General features: G+C 32.4%; 1 protein-coding gene across 1 annotated transcript; it reads left to right on the forward strand.

The window, feature by feature from the left end:
* Positions 1–559: 559 nt before the first annotated feature.
* LOC121366924 (E3 ubiquitin-protein ligase RNF213-like) lies at positions 560–10,066 on the forward strand. The gene is made up of 10 exons (XM_041491163.1): positions 560–617; positions 1,831–2,025; positions 4,083–4,158; positions 4,563–4,597; positions 4,921–5,018; positions 6,228–6,381; positions 7,080–7,245; positions 8,497–8,597; positions 9,050–9,107; positions 9,752–10,066. Exons 1-10 carry the CDS (start codon positions 606–608, stop codon positions 10,027–10,029), a joined length of 1,173 nt encoding a protein of 390 aa, XP_041347097.1. The 5' UTR covers positions 560–605; the 3' UTR covers positions 10,030–10,066.
* The last annotated feature ends 283 nt before the right edge of the window (positions 10,067–10,349 follow it).

Genomic DNA, 10,349 nt, shown 5'->3' on the forward strand with positions numbered 1-10,349 from the left:
ATATGCATTTTTTCTTTGGATTTAAAAAAAAAAGAAAAATACTATAACTCCAATTCATTCTATTGATACAAATTGAAATATATTTAGTTAAATAGTTTATTATACTATCAAGTCATTTATGTTGTTTTACAAGTCAGATTGATGAAAGCGAAGCACCTTGTCGTAAATTAGAGCATTTGTTTACACTGTGCTGTAGGAGATGGACGGAGCTGACGTCACTTTGCCCCAAGCTATACCACCGGTCGTCACATAAACGAAATAAAATGGCTGCCCCCAGTTAGCAGGAATAATCATGTTTTTTTATTCACTCTAAAATTACGCGTTTTTCATTTGTTAAAGTGTCAGAATGTGTTGGTGGTCCGGGTATGCATCTTTCTAACACATAAGGCTCTTGTTTGAGTTGACCCTACCTTTAATTCTGTTTTTTTAATATAACTTTTTATTTTCTGATTTAGTTTTGATAGTTCCTGGTTTTTTGTGTATTTGTTTCTATTTTAACTTTGTGATCGTATCAGTTGATTATTTGAGTTAATCAAGAGATTTTTTGTTTGTTTTAGGGTAAAGCTGTGGAAAATCTTAAAACATTAGCTGACAATACAAAACGTATGGACACTATTGTAAGTACATACTTATAGTATTCTTAATTTTCTTAACATCTGGATGGTAAAAATAATAACAACATAACATTTTAAACTTATTTTGACTAGGGTGGGGTCTTTTTTGTGGAAAGTGTTTATATTATACTATTGTAACATAAAAGGAAGGAAATATTTTATTTAATGACATACTCAACACATTTTATTTGTGGTTATATGGTGTCAGACATATGGTTAAGGACCACACAGATATTGAGAGAGGAAACCTGCTGTCACCACTTCATAGGCTACTCTTTTCAATTAGCAGCAAGGGATCTTTTATATGCACCATCCCACAGACAGGATAGTACATACCACAACCTTTTGTTACACCAGTTGTGGAGCACTGGCTGGAATGAGAAATAGCCCAATAGGTTCACCAACGGGGATCGATCTTAGACCGACCATGCATCAAGCAAACACTTTTCTACTGGGCTACATCTCGTCCCTTGTAACATAAAAACATATCATTTTGAAAGAAAGAAAGAAATGTTTTATTTAACGACGCACACAACACATTTTATTTACGGTTATATGGCGTCAGACATATGATTAAGGACCATACAGATTTTGAGAGGAAACCTGCTGTCGCCACTACATGGGCTACTCTTCCGATTAGCAGCAAGGGATCTTTTATTTGCGCTTCCCACAGGCAGGATAGCACAAACCTTTGTTGAACCAGTTATGGATCACTGGTCGGTGCAAGTGGTTTACACCTACCCATTGAGCCTTGCGGAGCACTCACTCAGGGTTTGGAGTCGGTATCTGGATTAAAAATCCCATGCTTCGACTGGGATCCGAACCCATTACCTACCAGCCTGTAGACCGATGGCCTGCCACGACGCCACCGAGGCCGGTCTATATCATTTTTAATGATTTTGTTAGTAGGTGTTTATATTATATAACTATAACATAAAAACAACTCATTTTGAATGATTTTAATAACACCAAGCAGTTTTCACAAATAGTTCTTTCCTGTTGTCTTTGGTTAGACTAGCATTTACTTCATTGTATGTCATAAAATTCTTGTAAACAGACTTACAATGCAACATTTTTTTTTTTTACATTGTATGCAATAAAATATCACAAAGATCATTTGCAACTCGATGTTAAGAATTGAAGAATACAGAATAGCTAATACATCACCTATAAGCGACTTCTACATTTTATTACTGTCTGTTGTTTTTTCACACAGGATCTGCACCAGCTGCTACAGAATCGCTTTGGACAACAAACTCCTCTGCTGAACTTCCAGCCAGGACAAAGTCTGAGAGATCAGAGCATCCTCTGCATGCTGTTTCACTTTTCTCTTGTTCTGAGAAACTGTCAAAAAAAGAAGAATTTCTTACATCCACTGATCACCATGGCTACAAATCCAGCACTTTTAACTGTAAGTAAGATCTTAATCTTGTGCATAACATGAACCACGTAATAAGTATTATTTGTCTCTATATGTTTTGCATGTTGTAGTAATGTTAAAATTTAACATTTAGAAGTCAAATGCTGAACTGAAAACTTGATTTGTTCTTTCATGAACGTTAAGGAAAATGATATTTCAAAGTTAGTGAAAAGTATGGGGATCAATGATTGTTAAGCGAAATTAAGTGGATTAATTTTTTAAAACTGTTTTAACATTCATAAGCAGTACTTTATTTTATTCTAATTTCTCCAGTCTATCCATTCATCTGTCCATCAAGTTTCCTTTAAGTCTGATTTTCTGAAACTAGATAAAGGAATTTTTTGTGGCAGTCTTCACAGAATAATAAAGATATATTGCTAATTTTTTAAATGACTAAATTTTATTAATTTCCGAAAGTTACATTTGAAGTTGTCTTTTACTAGAGTTTTCACCAGATAGTTTATAATTTAGTAATGACGATTCTTCTAAGTAGCATCTACAAACTAATGGAGACAGATTAATACATGTTTTACTTCTGAATTTGGTTATTTTTTCTTTAATTAATTAAAATCAAAGTTTAATGTTGAAAATGTCAAAGTCTGTAAGTTCTCCTTAAAGATTTGCATGGTTAGGTGTTCTGGTCAAGATGTTTTAACTTTTCCAATACTGATTTGTTAATCCATCACCTTTTTCTTTGGTCTATCTTCCACAGTTTTATTCCTACAGAATTGTTCTGAAACTTGATACAGTGGTCCTCTGGGACACTCTCTCCACAAACTGATAGATATTATAGCAATTTTTAATTTGTTAATTTTTATTAAATGTTTCTAAAAATTAAATTGGAAATTTGAAAGTCTTCTCCTAGAGTTTGGATCACACAGTTCTGAAACTTGGTACTATGATTCTCTGGGGTAGTGTTCACAAACTAATGGAGAGATATTTTTCAATTTTTTTATTTGTGAATGTTTATAAATTTTAAATAGAAATTTAATATTGTAAATTTAAAAGTCTGTTTTCTCTAGAGTTTTGATGGATAGTTCTGAAACGTGTAAGTATTCTCAGGGGCAGTCTTCACAAATTAATAGAGAGATATAGAAATTTAGAATTTTTATTACATTAAGAAACTTTTAATAGAAATTTAACATTAAACTTTTAAAAGTTTATCTTCTAGAGTTTTGATAGAATAGTTCTGAAACTTGGTATTATGATTCTCTGAGGCAATCTTTTATTAAATTTAATAATTTTAAATAGAAATTTAAAAGTGTTATCTTCTCTTAGAGTTTTGATTGGATAGTTCTGAACATTGAAAATTTAAGAGTCTATTTTCTGCTAGAGTTTTGATAGAATACTTCTGAAACTTGGTATTAAGATTCTCTGGGTCATCTTATTAAATTTAAACATTTTAAATAGAAATTTAAAAGTCTTATCTTCTAGAGTATTTATGAAATTGTTCTCAAACTTGATACTAAGATTCTCTGAGACGATCTTTACAAACTGATAGAGAAATATTTTGGAATTTAAACATTGAAAGTTTTCAGAGTCTGTTTTCTCCTAGTGTTTTATATTTAAAAGATTTATATAGAACCTTTACATCCAATATGACATTCATCAGTGAAGCTTTTATAATACCAATTTGTCTGATGTCTTTCCGTCAACTTTTGCTTTGAAGTTTATCTTCTTATAGAGTTTCAATTGGATTGTTCTAAAACTTGATACAGTGATCCCCTGGAGCACTTTCCAAAAACTAATAATAGAGAGATATTTCGGAAATTTTGAATTGTATTAAAATTTAAATTAAAAATTAAATAGCAGACCTCTATAGATTGATGTTAGACATCAAATGGCCAATGATTAATGTGCTCTAGTGGTGTCTTTGAACAAAACAAACTTTAACTATTGTCTGATAGGCTTCTTGTTAATTTTATAAGAATTTTTTTTTTCAATTTGTAATATAAAGTTCTAACCTATGTTACTAGAACTACAAATACTTCATAGTTAGATATCCATAAGAATATATATTTCTATATTGTTCTGTTTTCAAATTGTAGAATACATTGTTGCCAACAATGCCACAGGATGATCTCTTACAAATAAAGCAAGCTTTGCAAGGAGCTGTAATATATCGTATGTACTTGAAATGAAGTCAATGTATTTCATCTGTAGTCTATATCATTACCATATTTTAAATTTGCCTTTTGTATCATTATCAGTTGTAATCATTTATTCATTGCTAAAATAGAAATATTTGTACTTATTAATAAAGGTACATACATTTTTAACTACATGCAAAGAATGAAAAGATTTTTTATGAAATGTAACATTTAATATGAATGCATCCATTAATAAACCCATTATTTTACTTGTTGCCTCCAATTGGGTGTGACATTTAACTTCTTCATCATAATTGTTATTTCTGCTATTGCTTAAGTTCTTATTCCAAATAAAATGGTTGCACCTATTTTGTTAATTGTTTTTTTTTTAAACTTCATCCAATATATTATACCACATACATTTTGGTTTCATTTCAGGTTGTCCCAATGGTCATGCATATGCTATTGGTGATGTAAGTTCATTTGGAAAATCATTCATAAAGAAAGTAGAATTTGGTGATGTTGTGTACCCCTCCTTATAGAGTCAATAAATTCAATATTATATCTTAAAAAAGTTGGTCCCATTTTCATAAAAACTTGTAACGGTTACTACAGAGGGTTACAAACTGGAAAAAAACATGAGTTTTATGTAAACATCACTAATTGTAATAAAGTAATCAGAAAAATAGTACTTAACAGATATATAATTGTGAATGTGGTAACTTGTGCATGTATAATATATGACACATATATAATCTGCCAGCACAGGTATATGAATATGCTCCTCTTTTTTCAGTGTGGTCAGCCAGCAACAAAGGGCATGTGCAATGTTTGTCATTCAGAGATAGGTGGAACCAATCACACAGCACTTCCAGGAAATGTCCAAGATGCTGGGTATTTTTTATCTTGATATTCTAAGAGTTATTTTTAAAATTTGATCAAGTCGCAAAGTTTCTCTTCTTTAAATTATTACAGTAACTAAGTATATTTTACAGTAATTTCACTTCATATCCATGTTTTATAAATGATACAGTTGTTTTAAATTACAATATTTTCTTCTGTTTCTAAGAGTAGGCCTATTCACTTAAGTTATGAACTCTTTTATCATCGATTTCTAACTTGCATACATCAAACAAAATTGCTGTATATTAATACAAACTTACAATAGTTTCGAACCTAGTGTCTGCCAGCAGGTTTTTTTAAGTATGGTTAATTGGGCTTCCATTTTTTCTAATCTTGCCAGTTGACACTTTGTGTTTTTAAATATTATATTTACTGATGTTTCTGCTGGTGGACTATTAGAAGAAGAAGTTTGTTTTATTTAACGACACCACTAGAGCACATTGATTTTTTATCTTATCATTGGCTGTTGGACATCAAACATATGGTCATTCTGACACTGTTTTTAGAGGAAACCCGCTGTCGCCACATAAGCTACTCTTTTATGATTAGGCAGCTAGTGATCTTTTATTTGCACTTCCCACAGGCAGGATAGTACAAACCATGACCTTTGTTGAACCAGTTATGGATCACTGGTCTGTGCAAGTGGTTTACACCTACCCATTGAGCCTTGCGGAGCACTCACGCAGGGTTTGGAGTCTGTATCTGGATTAAAAATCCCATGCCTCGACTGGGATCAGAACCCAGTACATACCAGCCTGTAGACCGACGGCCTAACCACGATGCCACCGAGGCCTGTCTATATTAGTTCATGAGTGCAAGTTTATGTTTTTAAATATTATGTCCTTGTTTTTGTTAGATCATAAGGTCAGTTTTACTAAAAATGGAAGTTCTCCGTCATTAATCAGATAAAAATTCATATTTGTGTCTCTTCTTTTTAGTTTCCTTTATTCTTAATTAATTGGCTGCCATTATCAAGACTCGGAGAATTGATATGTAAATTTGTACAATTTTAGGCAACTCACTGGATTGCATAAAGCATTATGACCATGTAAAATATCCTAAATTTAATATCTTTCACAAAACAAAGACTAATGTATGAATTTAATGATTGTTCTCACAATGTTTATTTGCTTGAATATTAATGCATTTTCAGATATAAATAAATACAACGTACGTGTATAAATATTTTGGTATTTTTAGAATTGACCAAACAAAGACTGGTCATATTTTGGGAGATGCCAACCAGAGACCAAACATCTCACCATCAGAACGTAAACTGAGTGGTCAAGCTTGTGCCTTACTCAGACTGTTTACTCATGCAGCTCTACTCCTCAGCTGTGATATCAACCCTCAGGTACATGAAGTAACTCTGTCCAATATATTAATTGTTATTTGATTTAAATTTGACATCCAATAGCTGATGTTTATTTAATCAGTGTGCTCCAGTGGTGTTGTTAAACAAAATAAACTTCATTTAATTATTGGTACAGAGTTCCTTGCCAGTCTCAACACCTGACAGCTACATTGTTTCGTCTGTGACAAAGGTCATATATGGGTTAATTATAAAAGGTGATTCTATGTGTTTCTTTTCTGACAAGCTATATGTGTGCAAAAACTACAAACTTTTGTCAAAATTAATCTACTATAGTGATGATCTAAATTTTGTGTGGTTGATGTAGCATTTATATTCTATCTGAGAAAACATAACTACATGCACATGTCTTATTGTCAGAAAAGAAACACATAGAATCACCTTTTATAATTAACCCATATATGACCTTTGTCACAGACGAAACAATGTTGGAAACAAGTCAAGTTAAGCAGTTGATGAGCAATAACTCTTAGGATACCATTAAAATTCCTTTATTTTATAAGTGTCTGTACGATTTAAAAACATATTTCCCATTTTTATTATGCCCATTTCATTCATATCCGATGAAATGTGCCACTTAAGCTATTAAAATTAATTTATATAGGTAAAGTTTGAATTCACCTTATTGTCTGTCATGTAAGAATTAGGATACTAAGGCACTTTATATCTTTGTTTTACAGGTTGTTTCTGCGCTGGTGCAGCCTGCTGTACATAATGTGAGTCAGTTTTTTTTTAACCACATTCAGAAAGATATAGATCAACTTCAGAGAGGTCTGGGAAAGAGTATGGATGACATTTTTCTAATACTTCATTTCATCTTGCACCAGATATCTGACAAAACTCAAGGTAAGCTATATTCAGTGTTGTTGGATTTTTAAAATAGTGGCATGCATATATTTTATAGTGTTATGATTAAATGTTATGAAGCACATAACATTAGGTTTTATTGACAGTGCTTCAGTGAATTCACCCAGACACACTATATTGGGGAAAATCAGTATGTATTAAAAAATTAAAAATTCAGGTATACCTTTACCATGATCATAAAAAATTACAACCAATATTTTAATTTACTGGTAGGAAAATATAATATATTTGACAATGTTATTGGACTAATGATATGTTAAACTGATGAATTATTACATAAATGTTTTTGGTGGATACACGATGTAGATTTTTTTACTATTGTGCAGATACAATTTTGAAATCGGAATATGATTTTGTCGTTAACATTAACTAATTGATCACTTACTCTGACAAGATATTTCATCAGCATTATTTGACCAAAGGTAGTCACACTTCAGAATACATGTACCCCAAAACAACATATCTTGGAGAATGCTATGTATACGTGTACATAATGAATAGTAAATTTAACCATAGCATTACCCCCAGGATTGTTTGGGGGGTGCCTGTATATGTTCCAGAAGCATGGGGTTTGTTGAAGATGAAATCTGTTTGCTAAGTAAAAAGTTAAAGTTTATTTTGTTTAACGACACCAGGAAAGCACATACCACAGCCTTTGACCAGTTGTGGTGCACTGGTTGGAATGAGAAAAAACCATAATCAATTTTATGGATCCACTGAGGTGGTTTGATCTTGTGACGCAAGCGTCTTTGGGCAAGCACTCAACCAACTGAGCTAAATTCCACCCTCCTGCTGAGTAAAAGTCATATGTAGAGATTCTTTACTTTTTTAAAAAGTTTCCTGTCTATTAGTATTACGAGAAAGGTATAAGGACGATTTTTTTCTGTTTTAATAAAAAAATATATAACAAAGATGACATTTTAAACATTCTTTATTCAAAACAATAGATGCTTCTCAATATTGAATCTGTGCACAAATATAATGAGTATAATTTGTTTTTGTAATGTTTGTTTTATTTTCTAGACCAACAATAGGGCATTATTTTAATCTATATTTAATATTGCAATACTTAACATCGTGAGGTGGATATCGCGATATGTATCGTATTGTCATCCTACTGTACCGTTTCACTCCTATCAGGCATATATTCGTAGTAGAGATTCAGTTTTTATCAATTTCAGTGTTAAGACTGATGTTGTTTTTATATGACATCATATGATGTATTTGCAGGAATTCCTGGGGTAATGGCCCCTGTGACTCTGTCAACAAAAGTTGAAAGAGAATCCTGGGAAGAAAAGTTTGCCAGCACATTTATTTCTCCTGTTTTACAGGTAACGCAGTCTTAAGTTCACTATTTACTAATTTCAGTGTGTTTTAAATAAAAATTACATGAATGGTAAGTTTTACCAAATATATTTGTATAATTGATTCATGAATGAAATTATCAATCATGTAGTAACATATATAGAGGTTAATAAATGAACGTCAAATTGTCCAATAGTATTGTTCGTTATAGCAATACAGAATATTTTCCCTGTTATAAGTGACCACTGGGGTAATAGACCACAAATACGCCATCCTGGCAAAAACAAATAGGGGAACATTTGTGATATTTGTTTTGGGTTTTTTTTTAAGAGGTGTACATTTTTTTCAATTTTTTTGCTTGTCAAATTATTGCTCTTGTATAATAAATTCAACTCCTACTATAATGAGTTCAGTCTCGTGTATAAATAATTCAACTCCTACTATGAGTTAGTCTTATATTTGTACTGTTATTTTTCAGGATCTGGATAACTTGCTACATAAACTGAATGACAAAATTATGGACGATGAAAGATTTGGTATGGGGTTTTTTTCAAAATTAAAAAAAGTTTGTTTTGTTTAACGACACCACTAGAGCACACTGATTTATTAATCATCGGCTATTGGATGCCAAACATTTGATAATTTTGACAGTCTTAGAGAGGAAACCCACTAGGAATCTTTTATATTCCCCATCACACAGACAGGAGAGCACATCCCACGACCTTTGGTATATCAGTCGTGGTGCATTGGCTGGAACGAGAAAAGCCCAGTGAGTCCACCGATGGGGATTGATCTTAGATCAACTGTGCATCAGTTGAGTACTTTACCACTGGGCTACATCCTGCCCTGTGTTTTTATGATAGCAGACGGGTATCCTGTATTGTACCCGTTGATTATGGTTGTGTACATTATTTTGTATAGTGATCAGAACTGTTTATTTTCAAGTGATACATACTTCCCTATTTTTATTTAAAAAATTGTTCAAATCAAGTAATTATTTTGCTACTAGATAATGATTATAAGCTGAAATTGGTAATGTTTTTTGGAACAGTTTCTTTTTTTTTTTGATGGTGGATTACTTTAATATTTGTTTTGAATGTCCATCCCTTTCCCCATCTGATATAGACGATGTGTTTTAAAATTGTTATTGTACTAATTTCAACTTGTTTTTCTGCTGTAGGACAAGACAAACTGATGAACATTCTCTACGAAGTTGATACAGCACGTGATCTGTCAATAGAAACTCTACACAACATTCCTGATGTCTGGCGTTACTGCTCACGCATCACCCTGGATCATTTTCTGAGAGAATTTCAGCTTCAGATGGAAAATGCCAAGAAAAAAGATTGCAATCTGGTCTTGAGACTGTTTCAGTCAGAGGTGAGTTCTAAGACTGACACCACCCCCCACCATCTAAACACATTGATTTATTTCTCATTTCAACCATGTGCTCACTGATTGATGTATCAAAGGTTCTGGCATGTGCTGTTGTGTCAAAATTAACATACATTTAAACCTAATAGCTGTAGATCAAACAGTCATGTCTTTTGGAGGAGCAGGAGATAGGTCAATGGTCATACAAGGTACAGTGGTGGGGGAGGGGGTGCGGGATTTAGTTCAGTTGGTAGAGCTCTCTCCTGAAGTGTTTTGGTTCTCCTGTCCCAACCTGCACTGTGCTATCCTGTCTATGGGAAAGTGCATATATATATATATAGAGAGAGGATTAATAAACGAGTTACCAGTTATTATAAAATTTATGTCCCGAGTGAAATAATTTT

Source organism: Gigantopelta aegis, unplaced genomic scaffold (genome assembly GCF_016097555.1).
Source record: "Gigantopelta aegis isolate Gae_Host unplaced genomic scaffold, Gae_host_genome ctg7749_pilon_pilon, whole genome shotgun sequence".
In the NCBI taxonomy this organism is placed as follows: domain Eukaryota; kingdom Metazoa; phylum Mollusca; class Gastropoda; order Neomphalida; family Peltospiridae; genus Gigantopelta; species Gigantopelta aegis.